This window comes from Falco punctatus (genome assembly GCF_963210335.1).
Source record: "Falco punctatus genome assembly, chromosome: 2".
NCBI classification, from domain to species: Eukaryota; Metazoa; Chordata; class Aves; order Falconiformes; family Falconidae; genus Falco; species Falco punctatus.
Window position 1 is genome coordinate 26,731,097 of NC_137581.1, and position 15,961 is coordinate 26,747,057.

General features: G+C 37.2%; 1 protein-coding gene across 3 annotated transcripts in view; it reads right to left on the minus strand.

The window, feature by feature from the left end:
• The window catches only part of DCLK1 (doublecortin like kinase 1), a 257,054-nt gene that overhangs the window by 82,864 nt on the left and 158,229 nt on the right, over nt 1-15,961 (minus strand). For all 3 annotated transcript variants that reach the window (XM_080377545.1, XM_080377546.1, XM_080377548.1), the window contains exon 5: nt 6-122. In XM_080377545.1, coding sequence (XP_080233671.1) covers nt 6-122 — 117 coding nt within the window. The remainder of the gene's footprint in view (nt 1-5; nt 123-15,961) is intronic.

A 15,961-nucleotide genomic window follows, 5' to 3' on the forward strand; every position in this document is an offset into this window, starting at 1 on the left:
TTTACCTGAGCTAGTAGAAGCAGGAGACTTGCTGCGTCGCGATGGGCCCGGGCTCTTGGTGGTGCTCCTACGCGAAGTTGAAGCTATTTTGGTATAGGAAGTGGATTTCACCACCCGACATTCTAAAAGACAAAGAAACTACATAAGTTAGCAATTAAGAAAGCCAGCAAGATTCTATAACAGAAAGAGCACTGAAAAGCACAAACATTTAGCCCACACTTGTTTTCATTCATCTTGAAGAGTTTTATGAGAAAATATAAAATCTGTATAAATGGCTCCATTAAAATCCAAGTACAGTATGTACCACATCCCAGATAAAGAACTGCTGCAGTAATCCAGACTTTTAGATACCATGGTTACTGCAAGTATTTAGGACAGCTTAATTTAACAGTGCTGAGATTACACATAAAACTTATTTGTTTCTGAAGATTTCAGCCTAAGTAATGCAGTGGTTTTTTGTAAATGATCCAAATGCAATGTAAGCATTTTTTGTTAACCTAGGCAGCCTCTTCTAGAAGAACTGGAAAGCTGCTTTTATATATCAAAATGTTAAGACTGTACAAGATGACGCAGGTGTCTGTCACTCATGAAAGGTTTGAAGAAAGTGAAGCATGTTTGTTGTTCCTGCTTAATCCTCTGGTGAGCAACAGCCCACATTGTATAGCACAGGCAACTCATCACAGGTTGAGGGAAACAGCTCTACTTGCTCATAAGAGACATCAGTAAAATCAATGAAGAGGTGAAATTACACTCCCACTTGAGAACACAGCAAGATGTTCAGGTTAGAGTTTATATACACCCACACAGCTCTGTAGGCATTCTTGCATTGTGCCTGCAAAATGGTTCTTGGCCCGAGGATGAAAGAACTTAGTGTGCATAATGCTGATGTCTTGCACTCATAATGGATACTAACTTAATCACCAGACATATTATACAGTTGGGCAAAAAAAAAAAAAAAAAAAAAAAAATCCACTTCTTAGCCAATATACAATTAGAAGTCTGCAGCAATGTTTATACTCTCTTCACCTGACAATGTCAGTATACTTCACTTATTTAAAAATGCATCAGTAAACATTTAGTTCTGTATCAACCTGCTTCCCATTGTCTTCCTATGTTTAAGGTTCCTCAACACAGGTTTAGAGAAATAAACAATATTTTTTTCTCCCTACTCAGAAAATACCATGTACAAGCCTGCACATTATTTAGTCTTCACAGATGATCAGTGGAGCCTGTAACATAGTTTAGACAGATTAGAGAACAAAGAAATAAAATTGAGCATAACTCATTAACTTAAACATATCCACCAGAGAATGACATCATGAAATGTATTTCTCTTGGCTGCCCTTGTCTTTCATCAGGCTATTGAAGGAAATAGAAGCAAGAACTGATGCGTTACTGAGGGAACACCCAGCACAGCTAAGAGCTGAGAGGACCAAAGAAACGCCCTGGTCTTCCCAAAGAAGCTTCTCATCCCCAAATCTCTGACCTTTCTAATGCCAAATAGTAGCTAATTTCTTTCTGTTGACATTTCATGTGATTCATTTATGACTACTCTCGTTTTATATGAATGATGAGTAGAAACGTAGAGAAACATTTACTCTGTTGTAAGAGGGAAGTATCAGCTGAAAACAGGAGGAATCAGATGAAAGCTTTCAATTAGATTCTACCGGGCAACTACAACAGGAACCTTACAACGATTTGCTGGCCTAAACAGGTGCTCCAGAAACTATCTATCCATGTGAAATGTAAACAGGTTCTTTACCTTTCTTGTAAACAAAGACTTAGAATGTCCTGAACACCTAACTGCCAGTTTGTTTGATCTTGGAAAACGACGACATGATCCCAGTGCAGGCCCCATTCACAGGAATCATTTGGGAACTGAATATTCTAATGGTCAACAAATGAGACTGAAGCAGAATGACTCATTCAAGCTAAACCCATTAGAACGTAATTATTTGCTTAGTAGAAAAACTTAAGGGCCCATGAGTAAAACAGCCAGGTACTTTTTGTAATACACTTTACTATGTTTCCTGTTTCCAACATGTAAAGAAAACAATTATCTACATCCCTCTCTTGCAATTTGTGCTGTGCACTAAAGCTTAACTCTCATCTTATTACAAGTATTAATATGCATTCAAGTTCTCTCAATACCTTCTAAGCACCCAGAGTTAGAATGAGGTTAGAGATAAGATTCTGTATTTGAATGCGTGTTTTCTCTCCTAGTATTGGAAAGGACCAGGCGAAAAGTGGTACAAACGAAAAGAAGAGGCAAATAAATGCATGTCACGGTTATCTTTCCATCCTACTGATACAATGCTATTGAGGACAATACTCAAGACAACCCTTCTTTTATTTTTTTATTCATAAACGGGCAGCGGTATGACTTGTGGAGAACCACGTGCACAAGCTTTCAGTGCTGCATACACCAGGGTCAGGCAACTCATGTCTTCGAGACTGTGGCAAGACTAGTTACAGAGTCTAAAATGATTTCCAGTTATGAGTAGAATGTAACCGTGCTGCTTGTTGTAAACAGGTCTCAGCTCCCATGAACAGTTTATTTATGCAATTTTGTTGTAACATTTAGTATGGAAAACTAAAATTTTACTGTAGGCAAGGATCCCACTTAGTAACCACATAACCACTGCTTGTCTCCTCTAAGACATTACCATTATCTGCCTGTTGCTGTAGAACTATGTGTGCATAAAGAGGAAGGGAAAACTAAACAAAAAAGTGTGTTTTTTAAAACCACATGTTCTACACAGAATCTATCCTGGTAAGGAAATAAATATGTATCTTCTCCTCATCAACAGTATTCCGATAACCATACAATGGATCCTTGGTAAGCCATCAAATAGAAGAACATTTTTTCCCCTGATTTTCTTCTGATGCCAAAACTATATCAGAAATAGATCTGAACTCCTGACAGAAGAGAGTTATAGTGCCTTTTCACTCATGTGGGCATGCTCAGCCAAGAAGAAACACTAAGTGTTTCTGATTACGTTCAGTGGGGAAGAAATGTATCATGAAGTCCCAGTCCTTCCTCCCACCATCGACTGACTAAGATTAAAGGAACAAAATGATGACACCCATGGTAACGTGAAGCAAAAGAAGGTCAACTTTTAAGGTTTGATCGTAGGCTTTATTGCTTTCCACCTCAGAATAATAGATAAATAAGAATGTTCTTTCAGCCAAAACATCTTGCAATAAGATGTTCTATTGTATAAATACAGACAGAACTAAAAAGTGGGAGAAAGAAGTACAAACAATCGGCAGCAAGACTAACGATGTGACACTGCAGTCCCTTTACAGCGTAGAATATCACCACAGCAGTCTGAGGCATTTGATGGACATTAAGAACAGTACAGCTGAGAAAAAAAGAGGAAATATCCCAAGGCTATGATCTGACATCATTGAGACACCATAGGGACAAGACAGGAAACACAAAGTTCCTGAGATTGCATGGTGGTTTCAATGAGCAGTAGGAACTGGTACAACTAGGAGGAACCCCAGCATATTTACTTGTGAGCTCTTGATTCTTCCTGTTGTCAAAATGGATAAAATGTAAGCATGAGGTAATTCAGGGATGTTAACGCACAGCATCATAACGCCTCCAGTCTCCAGGTCTGTGATGTTTCATTTCCAAGATGTTTCATTAGCTTGTATGTTCGGTAGATTTTACAATGCCAAGAAAGCAATACAGAGTAACTAATCTGCAATAAATGTGTCATAAAACGAACAAATTTAACATGTTTTGAGAGAACACTGAAAAGTTATCTAAACTACCAGGAGATCAAAAAGGCTTCCTTGTCAGCAATACAGAAGTTGACTGTATGGGCTTCATGAGTTCTGGGCTAAAATATCATTCTATGTACTGTTTTGCCTTTTTTTTTTTTTTTTTTTTTTTTTTTGAGGCCTCTGTGTAGAGGACAGATACTTACTTTTTTTGGTATCCCTGTCAATCTGTTTCTCTAAGACAGGAACATTTAACTTGGTTTAAGCAACAGCTGTATCCTACAGATAAGCAAGGAAGGAAGATCAAGGATGTATGTGGTTGTTGGTAAGCCACTTTACTGTAAGTCTTAAGCTGGTACCTTTTACCACTGCTTAAAGACATTAGCCTCACTAGCAGTGTCCTCAGGCCAATCAGTAGATCATTACCCCAAATGCAGTACCGATTTTAGTTTTTAATGTTAAGAGTAATTTGTTCCATGTTGCTAATACTTAATGCAGCTAATAAGATTTTACTTTTCAGCTGCATTCATGCCTTCAATTAAAACCAGTAATCTTCTGTTTGCAGAACTAAGTTTCACTCTTCCGCAAAAGGGAAATGGTACCATCCTGTCTAGTGGCATTGAAATAGACTGAAATTCACCCAACCCTACTGACAAATCAGTGGCAGCTATGACTTGTAATTACATGTTTAAAAGGGTAACTATCATACAGTTTCCAGAAATGAAAGGGATCTAGGGTATTTCACAGAGGTTTAAGTAATTTCAAACCTTCTATTGTCATGGTTGTGCCTACTTAAATTTTGTTCTGCATGTCTTCACGTTCAATGTGTTCCTGATGCAGATGGACAGTGATGTATGCATAGAATACAAAATCCTGACATTTTATCCCATGCACTAAGCTATCTGCCACTGTAAATGCATTTTTTTTGGAGACATTTTATCTTCTGATTTGATTTCTTACCAGTAACTTGTCCTCCACTCATGACAAAGATTAGGAATACTTTATTTCAACTCTGTGCTGCATATTTGTGACAGCAAATACCTAAACATCCTTTTTTTTTTTTTTTTTTTTTTTTTTCCTGCCAAGAAACATGCTTTGACTGGGGTATAAAATATAGAAAAAGCTAGATTTTCCTTCATGTAAAGTATCATTCTCCACTTCTGAAACTGAGATAAGTATTTACTGACAAGGCAAAAGCCAGAAATAAGGAAGGTATTCATGAATTCCTGTACTATGACTAATATCTCATTCTGCTCTAATGTATAACTTTCAAAATTCTTATTTGTTTCTAAATTCAGTGAAGTCACTCAGAAAGATTTTCTTAAAAGGTAAACAGAATTTATCTATAATCAAAATGTTGCTTCAAGTATTTCCTACTTTATCTTCAAACGTGCTCCTGTCTACATAACTTAAAGACACTGTTGGGAGGATTGAACTCATTGAGTACAAGACAGCTAAAAATATGATGCATACGTATGAACTATTCACCCCATGGTCCTTCCACACTCCATGGAACATGTGACCTATCTTAGGAACCTGTAAGTTAGAAAAGATGAATCTTACTCATGAATGACCAGATATAAATTATAGATTTTGAGTACTGGTGAAGGTACCCTAAATAGAAGCAGTATCTTTGGATGGGGATGGGCTCTTTTACTCAATACAAACAGTAACGCAAGATTTTTGCTGTATTTCATAATCTTACTGTGTATGAGTAGATTTTATCTTCCTGCCTTCTCCAAGCGCTAACCTTTTTGTCAGAATCATCTCACACAGACTTCCATGTTAATATTTTGGCTATACAAACACTATGATGTTAAATTTTACTTTTCAACAGAGAAGGAATCAGCTATCATGAAAAGTACCACCCTACAGCAGTGATAATGAGGAGTTAAAAAACATTTTTCATCACTGCAACAGCTTCTCTGACAAGGCACAATATCTAATTATTTTCCAACTCTGCGTTTGTAGGCAGCCAAAATTAGAAGACTTCTTCAAAACCTGCTTGCCTAAATGAATCTGAAATATTTCCTACCAAACCCATGTGAATGAATTTGCATGTGTAAAATATTAATTTCTGAAGCTGAAATTGCGTTATCAGAAAATATTTTAAGAGACTTGAAGAATGAGTTGAAATATGAACTCTGTCATTAGCTAAAACACACTGCTAGCACACAGTCTTTAACGTGTATGTCTTGTGCGTCTTGCCACATACTCCCCTTCACTTCCAGAGATTTTATCACTTCTTTGCTCAATATACTTCACCCAAGCTGTTCCAATGCTATTCATTAGTTTAACCCTATACTCAGAACACTCCCCCTACTGCAGGTTTACCACACTAGCTGCACTAACCAAAATATCAGAAAGTTACTTTTAACTGGAAATGGCTAACATGACACAACTGATTACAACTGCAATTGACTATATTATTTTTATGTATGGCCTCAACATTATTATTCATGAAACAAAGAAACGTGTCCTGCCTTTGCTTTTTCTTTCCTTGACAAAAGCATGTTCACTGGTCATATACTCTAACAACAGCAGATATCCCTCTAATGCCCCTGGTGAAGTTGGGGGGGAAATTCTTACTGAAGAGCCTTACTTTATCTTACTGGATGGCATTTTTCTTGACATTGTTTTATTCATGCAATTGGAGATGAAATGAGAGGATAGTACAAATTAATCAGTTCTTAAGTGTTCCGTTCAGCAGGATCAATGGCATGCTTTCCTGTCCAGTCCAAAGAGGTAGTATTTGTCGTATTACCTATTAAAAATCATCTTGTTCTTTGAGAATAAACAGACTTCCTATCCAATCCAGATGGTAAATATTAACATCATCCCAAGCATCAAGTACACAGGCATTCCATCATTTATTATTTTTTTTATTCCAGTCTAAGAGAAGTGACAACATTATAGTCCAACAAATTCAGGGTGTTTGGCACTACTACTTGATGTCTGAAGACTATCACTTGTTTTCAACCATCTTCCATTTCAAATGACTCTTTTGGAAGTTTACAAGTTCAAGTCCTTTCCACAGTTAGAAAAGTAAAAATGCCCATTTGCAGAGTATTGGCTTCACATGGAAAGTGTCAGCTAAAGATATTTCTGAGAAACACCCTTTCAAAACAGTTAAATTTTAACGCATTTTAACCAGGTCTTCTGAAGTTACAGATTTCTCTGTGTAACTGATTTGTAGTGAGGGAGAAAATACGTATTTAAACAGAATGTCCTACTTATCTCTGCTTTGATGCTTTTTCTCAAGTAAATATGCATATTTACAATTAATTTATCAGTATAACAAGTTCATTTTGCAGTATTAAGATTTAAAAGCCTTTTTTTTCTTCAAAGAAACAAAATATACTGTACTGTGATAAAGATTGTAGTCACAACAGTTAAGCACAAACCAAATTCCCATGGCACTTACACAGCTAAGTAGTTAGATTAGCAAGAAGCCTTGCACAAAAAAGGGATATACAAATATAAACAATCCATTTGAAACAGACTAATATGAGACCGTGACTGTTTACCTTTTTCTTTGTTTCAATTTCATTAAAAAGACTAACTGCAATCAGGCAGATAACTTTAGTGACAGCGGGATTAGAAGACAAGGTGCACTAAGAACAGAACAGGTTAGATAGAGCCCTTAGATAACATTTTCAAATTAGCTAAGCATGAAGAATATTTAGGGACACATCTGAGACAATCTCTGAGCTACCAGACACTATTTTTTGAGAATTGTGAAGGACAAGTAAAGTTCCAAGAGATTAGAACAAGTCAGAGCAAGTGCTGATCTTTAAAACTGACACAAATCAGAAAACTGGGAGCTGTGGAACACTCAGCCTAGTTTCAGATTATGGAAAAAATTAGCCAAAGGGAGGGTACAAAGAAGACAGAGTCAGGCTCTTTTCCTTTTACTTGTGGCAAGAGAAGAGGCAACGGGCACAAACTGAAACACAGGAGGTTCCCTCTGAACATCAGGAAATGTTTTTTTCACTCTGAGAGTGACCAGGCACTGGCCCAGTGAGGTGGCGGAGTCTCTCTCTATTTCCAGCCTTTAGGATATTCAAAAGCCATTCAGACACGATCCTGGGCACATGGTTCCTGCTGGCCCTGCTTGAGCAGGGGGGTTGGACCAGAGGAGGTCTCCAGAGGTCCCTTCCAACCTCAAACATTCTGTGATTCTGTGACAATACAAAACAATAAAGGAAACAAACCATTTGATGCTTAGAAGATATTAAAATTATATATAATAATATGATAGTCTAAATAGTTTTGTCAAGAACAAACTGTGTAAAAGTAGTCTTGCTGTAGCAGGATAACAAGGAGGACAGTAGAGATGATAAACTTTTGTAATCAGGATTTTGAAACCCAAGCTGCAATTTAGGAAAATATGTTCTACAGAAACTGCTTTTACAACGGGTATTGGAAAACCAAACCAGAGCAGTTATCAAGGGGTTTACTGTCAAATAAGGAGAGAATTAGCAAAGGAGTTCACCAGGGTTTTGTTTCCAAGCCTGGTATAAATCAAAATTTGTATTAATAAGCTGAGTATGCATTTTAAATCTGGTGATGAAACTATCATACTGTAAGCTGCAAGCACTGAAGAAGGACATAAATGGTATTTAGAAGAGTCTTGAAAAAAAGAGAAGTTATTAGAAAAAACAGATAGAACTCAACAAGTTCAAAGTACAACAACCAGGAAAGAATAAGCAACATAAAAAAAGGTAGAAGCTAGCTCACTACATGAGTCATTTGCATAACTGCTAAAGAGAGTTCTGCAAAAAAAGACATAAGTTTTGCAGTGGATCACATGCTGAATCTGAAGCAAACTACTCCAGCAAAAGGAAAGAAATCATCATCCTGCTGGTATGAACAGAAGCACTCTGTGGAGGACACCTGAATTATCCTGTTCTCAGGGCTACTGCATTGTTAGCCAATGCAACAAATCCACTTTTGTGTTTCCCATGTAGAAACAAGTTTTTCACCTTTAGAGGGTTGAGAGAATAGCAAGGAAGATCGCAACTCTGGGAAACATGACCAGCGAAGAATAACTAATATAAGCAGGATCTTCAGTTCAGAAAAGAAGTGATGTGACAAAGTAGCAGCCTTCAATACTTTATTAAGAAAAAAAAAATAAAATCCTACTATTAGTTGTATCACAAATAGGACAAAGAAGAGTGATTTTAAATTTCTAAAAGGCAGATTAATTCATGCATGAGGAAACATGTTTTTAACTGCAGAGATAAAGAAGTACTGGAACAAATCATGTGGAGGACTAGTTGAATTTCCCTAACTGCAACTTCACACAGACAGGTTAGCCAGAAACCTGTGAAGTCAATTTAGGTATAGCAGGTCCTCCGCTCTGGGACCTCTCAGATCCCTTCTGTGATTCCTTTGATTAAGTCCTCCTAGTGTGACTCACAGAAAGTACTCAGAATTTTTTTCACTGTCAGCACTTTTGTCTGGATTTAGCTGAGTGATAAGTAAAAGGAAGATAGTCACTCTAATATAAAACTGAAAGTCCAAGAACATTTTAGTAAAGGAAAAGTCCTCCTTAATGGGTGAATTAAAATCATTATCATTTCCTGAGTGGGGTGACTATTGAGATATAAATCTTTTATTTGTCTTCAAAAGCCAGCCTTAAGAATTTCTTTCAGCAGGGCATTAGCAGAATTGGCATTTCCCAAAAACCACAGACTTTCTCCTTCATAGACAATTCAGAATCTTGTTGGCTAATATTACCTCATACCATTATCTTGTATGTACATTCCTTCCAAACCATCTCCAATATGATGGAACCTAATACTGAGACAAAACATTTCTTACTGACTTCATAGATTACATCTTTTTTTACTCTCATTAGACAGATCTAAACTGATTTTGTGATGCTAGAGTTGCTTGAGGAGGCATGTCTCTATCTACATTTTCCACACGGCAGTCCGCTCTCGAAACACACTTTTCATTCTTTAGCCCATATATAGGCATGTCCAGATGAAAAAACAAAATGAAAACAGAAACTCACACATGCTACCCAGTTCAAGAAAAGCTGCTGTAAAAAAAGCAAATTAAAAGCCAACTAACCAAAAATATGTTAGCCCACACCATCTTCTGAAGCAGTCTGGAATGTAAACATTTGAAGCAAGGATCACTGCTTAATATGCAGCTGATGCTTAAATGATAATCAACAAGCCGTGGGTAGGCGAAGGGGAGCAGGAGGAGTGCTAACTACGCATCGATAAGACTATAATTACATACATTCAGTTAGGTTATTACTGGAAGCAATGCTTTACACTCTACCTTATAAAAATTACAGGTATTATTATGATAGTATCTAACATTTCAGTGGATTGTTGTTTTTAGCATCTTTTCTATAAAATTATTTCACTGCTGAGTCACACAAACTTAGCTGATGATAGACAAATCCAGTCTGAGCTGACCTTCTTCCATGAAATTAAAGCTGTTACTACGATTGACACAGTAGGCTAAGCCTAACAATGCACTAGACAACAATGTTTCATAGGGGTGTCTCATTTTTTTAACTCTTTGACCCATGTAATTTTTTGTTCTACACGGTGATGTCCAAGAAACGTCTCTAGCCCTGTATCTCCTCCATTAATTATAAAGAAATTCAAATGTGGAAGTATATCTACTTATAATTTTTTTAAATAAAGATGAATTTCTACTAAAGTGTTTGAAGAGGGCTGTCATACGGGTTGACAAAACACTGGGCTGCTTTTGAATTGAAGTCATGTAGCAACCATGAAAGATGAAAAAATAATTAATTTAGCAAGTTTTGCCATATTATTCTTTGCGAGTCACCCACAGTTTTCTCAGATATGTTCTTTATTTAAAGTCTTACTTCCCTAAAACTTGCATTCAGAAGTTTGGGATTATTCAGTATTTAGAAGTGAGAGTATTCCTAGTCTTGGAAGGGCTGCAACACTCAGAAGCTGCCTCTGAACAGATAAGGAAAAGCTACCAGTAAAGACCTGATGCAAAGCCAATGTTTACTAATCTATTTTCTACGAATATTCTCAAAGAGACACTTAATTTCCTGTAAAAAGTCATCCCAATACAGGGTGGGTTTTTTTTTTTTACAAGAATACTTTCAAAAAACAAATACCAAGAATTCCAAACACAGCTGAACCCCAAAGTTAACTTAAGCCCAGGTTTATTAACAAACATACTCCTATGTTCCTCTAGACATTCTAAGAGAAAATGTGACTTCTTTCTCACAAACGTAAGCACATATACAGCAATGTTGTTCAAAATCACAAAATACCAAATAAAGCAACAATGCTGATAATAAAATACAGTCCCTAGAATTACTAATTTCCATTCCACCAGTATCTGGAACCCAAGAAGCTCTTCAAGAACATCATAAATCCACTTCATAACTGAAACTTAGAAATATTGAAGACAAAATATCCTTGCCTTAACTTTCCAGTTTTCTTCTAACCTCCCTGTGGTTTTGCCAGTGTCAGTCCCAGCTTCCCATATGTCTGTTCCTCCCACAAAAAAGCCTCTGCACTTTCTCTGACACTAACTTCTATGAATAGAAAGCTCTCCCTGAGGCAACCTGCACAAGGCAGCTTCCCCCTCTGTATGATCCCCCGATGATTTTATAGTTTAAATATTGCAATTGGGATGATGTAACACAATGCAAAACAAACAGATGGGCAAGAGATGTAAAGCGTGGTCAGGTCTAAACTGGAAAACATCACTGCCAGAAATCTTGTTGGTCTCGCAGCTGCTGACATCGCTCCTGGGATGTGTGCACGCTGAAACTTTGCTGGCAACTGCATTGCTGGCTGAGGTTTGCAGCATGTGGTTCTATTTAGGTGCCACAAGCTGGGCTTTGTTTGCTTACTCCACATTTACATGTGCCTGCATGCAAACCTGTGGAGATAAAAGGTAATTCCGGATGCCAAAACTCTGTTGTGTAGATCAGACATGTTTTCCTACACTGAAAGAATTCTATGAACAAATGGGAGTTTTTTAATGAGGCACATTTACTTTGTGACTGCAGTGTAGAGTTCTGAAGGTACCATCCCAGATTTAACTTGAGCGTGGGTAGCAACTTAGCTACACGAAAATGGAGCTCAGAAAGGTAAATTATCGTATGTTCCTATGCTGCTGCAACATACAGCTTGACAGTGTGAGAGGGCTTATTTAAATCTCACTTGGGCATCTCTACTATTAACAGGAATTCTGTGATGGTACTAAAGAAAAATAATCAGTCCCAGTCTAATTTCTTTCCTAATTATTATATTCCATGCTATCTTTATGTGACAGCAGGTGCAGTTCCTCAGTCATATAAAAGCAGAGTACCAGAGACACTGCTTTAAGGAACAGTAATTCTAACAACAAAGAAATATTGGAAAAACAATACAGGTGTTATAAAAATAAACCAGTGCAAATGCAATGATAAATCACAAGAGAGTATGGTAAACCGGACCCTCAGGTACTTTGTCCAGTCTCATCACCCTATAGACTGTGACTGTACAACAGGGTTTCTGTAACAGTCGTGGTCTAAAGCCAGGAGCAAAAAAACCACTTAATGGACTGAGCTATACATCTTGAGTCATCCTCTGAAACAGCTGAGGAAGAGCAGTAGAATTCCAGCTCCCTGAACTGTTTCAAACAAGCAGCACCTTTTAAAGTAGCTAACCTGCTGCCTAACTTCCCTTCCACCTCGAACAGGAGCTCCTTCCCCTAATATTCACAGCTGATGAAATCAAATGGCAGCTTTCTCATAACTTATAAGACAGATATTCCATGGCCCTCTCACAGGTGAGAAGAAGACACTGCAAACAGTAGAGTCTGAAATTAAGCCCCTAGAGTCTGGAATGAGGTATTATAAATCTGATATATTCATAGAGATAAAAGTAATAGATATAGATACAGAAGTAATGTTTCAGATGGGTCAAAAGCCACTATGCAGGAGGAATTTTCAGAAGACCATGAAGGCTGAATTCATACCTTATTTCCATCAGAGTAGGATTTGTAGGATCTAAAATACCTGGATTAACCTGGACCACTTTAAAACAGACAAATGCAAACAAAAATTTTCATTTTGATTATTGTTTCTTCCATTCCTTCACTGAAATTAATATTTTTATGGGGAGAATATGACTTTAAAAACAGAAATAGATAAAGGTACTCTGCACTATTTCCAAAACCCTACCTCCTTATTCTAACAAGCTTGCAAATTACACACTGATACCTAACAAGGTAACACAGTTGAATTACATACTTGTTATCTGCAAAATTGGTCTGCTTCCAGTTATTATTCTGGTGTCGGAAGACATGAAAGGAATGGATCAATGAGGCAGCAGGATGTAATGATCTTTATATATTTTACTGAGGCAAAAAGGTTTTTCTTCTGGTTATTGATGCAAAAATGACGGAAAAATTTACACAAATGCTCTCAAAACTAATCAGAGACTTCGTGGCAGAAGACATCGTCAGCCACAGTTCCTACTCACAGGCACCTCATCAATGATTTAACATGACAGAGGGGACTGCAGCTTCATTATCTGGTGATATTTTATTTATTCATATTTAATTACTGCATATCATAACAATTTGAAACTTGACTGCATTGCAGAAGATGAAGGAAGAAATGAAGCTGTTATACTGGCTGTACTAACACATCTGCTTCACAGACCTACAGGGATTCACTCAGCCACAATATATAACGAAAGTGAAAAAACACTTATATTCTACAAATGAGTTACAAATTCTCCACATTAAAACTGGTGAAATAAACAATGATGTCTTCAAAATTCATGTAGTGGACGTGAGGAATTCTATTTATCTTCATTATATGTTGAGTGTGTTTGGGCCAAAATCCCCAATTTAGGTGAACCATAAGGAGGAAAAAAAATGATGGCAGGAGGAAAAAAAAAGTAACATGACAAATTAGCAGAACCAAACCTCTCCCCCAGTGGGAGGGAGAGGTGAAGGCCAAAGGGTAGATTAATCTTGCTATATCATATGGTCTTGATCTTAAAAATTTCTCTGCATGTTTAGCAGGAATCACACGCACAATGGGGAGACTTTGAAAAGATCAGGAGCCAGAGCAGATTAAGATGAAATGGGGCCAGATCCAAAAAGCCGTCAGCCTCCCACCCTTTCCTGCAGACTCCCATGTGGGCAGGAGATTGTTTCATGGCTCCAAAGTGCTCGTCTGTACTGAGCTCGTTGATGACTGCTCTCGCTCCCTGTGTCTCTGACAGAGGAGTTTTGACTTCTTTTTTCACAGCAGTATGAGCCGCAGCTGTGGACACAGGTCTTTGTAGCCCCTTGCACTTTGCGGCCTGAAATTAATGTGCAGAACCTGGCTGATCCAACCACACACACAAAATGGGTTCATGCCCAATCAAAAAAGAAAGAGTATTTTTAAAAAGTGAAAGAAATTAGAGACTTTGTTACAGTTGTTTTTAAATTGTAATTAGAAAAAAAAAAAAGGGCTCAAGCAGATGATCAGGTTACTGCAGTTTACCAAGTTACTGAGTGTCATCTGAGTCACAGCAATTATCTGCATATATGCATGGTAAAAGTGAGTTAATGCAACACGGCTTGGCTGAGCCTACAATAGAAGCAAATTAAATTATGTACACATGCACAATTGCTACAGCCGAGCTGATGTGTGATTGCTTTTCAAGCTATTGAAATTGCTTGTGTATGTAAACTTCAAAGTCTACCAGCCAAGCAAATAATTTAGAATAAAAAAAAAAAAAAAAAAGAATTGAAAGGATTTTAAAATCATCTATTCAATGAGTGACACAATGACAAAAAATGAAGAAGGACCCCTAAAAAGTATAAATGCTGTTGTAACTATTGATCTGAAAATTCAAAAGCATCCATATGGAAAACTGTTTTACTAATTTGCTTTCAGAACAGCTAGGTGCAAGAGCATATGTCCATTCACATAAATCTAACAGCAGTGTTTCCACTCTCTTTTAAGATAAAAAATAATTTGTTCCATGATTTATGATCTCACTGACTTCCCAAATTGAATTAGGCAGCTGAAACAATCTCTATCATTCTAAAAATTATTATTAATATGCTAGCATACACACATGCACTGACCAATACATTTTATTTTAATTCATTGTGGGTGAGGAGAACATAATAATTTTATGAGAAAGGGTTATACATCCACTAACAACAACTACAAACATTTGCTCAGAACTTTTGTGCAAAGCATGCCAAACAAACACCAACAATGTAATTCCCGGTTTTACACTGGCACAACCATTGCATTCTGTAACCTGAGAGAAACCTTGTTTAATTTAGATACTGTGCTCCCCATTCTTCGTTATTAAGAGCAATTAAACATATATTTTTATGGCTGTTGCTGTATATGTTTTCTTAAGTTCTTTTTTTGTTATTTTTTTCCTCAATTTTCTATATTAGGTGACTTACATTTGTTTGCTCTTTCAATATCAGCCTAAAAGTGTCAACCAATTAAGTTATTACTCACTGAACTAGGCAGAACTCTTTCGTCTTTCCCCTAATTTTTCCCTGCAACCATAACTCCTTGCTGGTTTCCATCTAATATTTAGATGTGCTTGAATGAAATGCTTTGGTTTGTACCTAATGCAATGCATGTGTTTATGGAACACAGCGGGCACACACTCCATTTTCAAGACATAACAACAGAACAGCCATTTATGAAAGTTTTACTGTTTCTGATTCCTGCTTCCTCTTCACCCCCCACCCCTTCCCCGAGTCCAACTGGAACATCTGGGTGCACTGGATTAAATAATGGACTCTTTGTTTGAAGAAAATTCACAGGAAACATTAAACTTCTCTTAAGACAGGAGAGATTAGTGCATGGGAGCCAAGACAGGAGAAAGTCAAGGAGTCAAATGGAGAACTGTGATTCTTGGGGACAGAAATTTAAATGTATCACTTGGATGTGAGAAGTTCTACCACCGATACCTGGGTCTTGCTGAAGTACATAGCGGCTAACTGTCATGGCAACATGGGGTTACTCTGCACCTCCTATACTGGATGCAAAAGGCAGAAATAAAGTATCACCCAAACAGGTAGGGATGAACCTGGGAAAAAATTCTCCCTTTCCATGGGAGAATTTCTTCAAGGCTTTTGTGAAAAGTCTGTAGTCAAAGAAAACTATAAGAAATCTGGTCTGATCTGTAATCCTTGCCTATCTCTACACATCTTTCTCCATATTAATGTATCTCAAGAGGGTGTATGC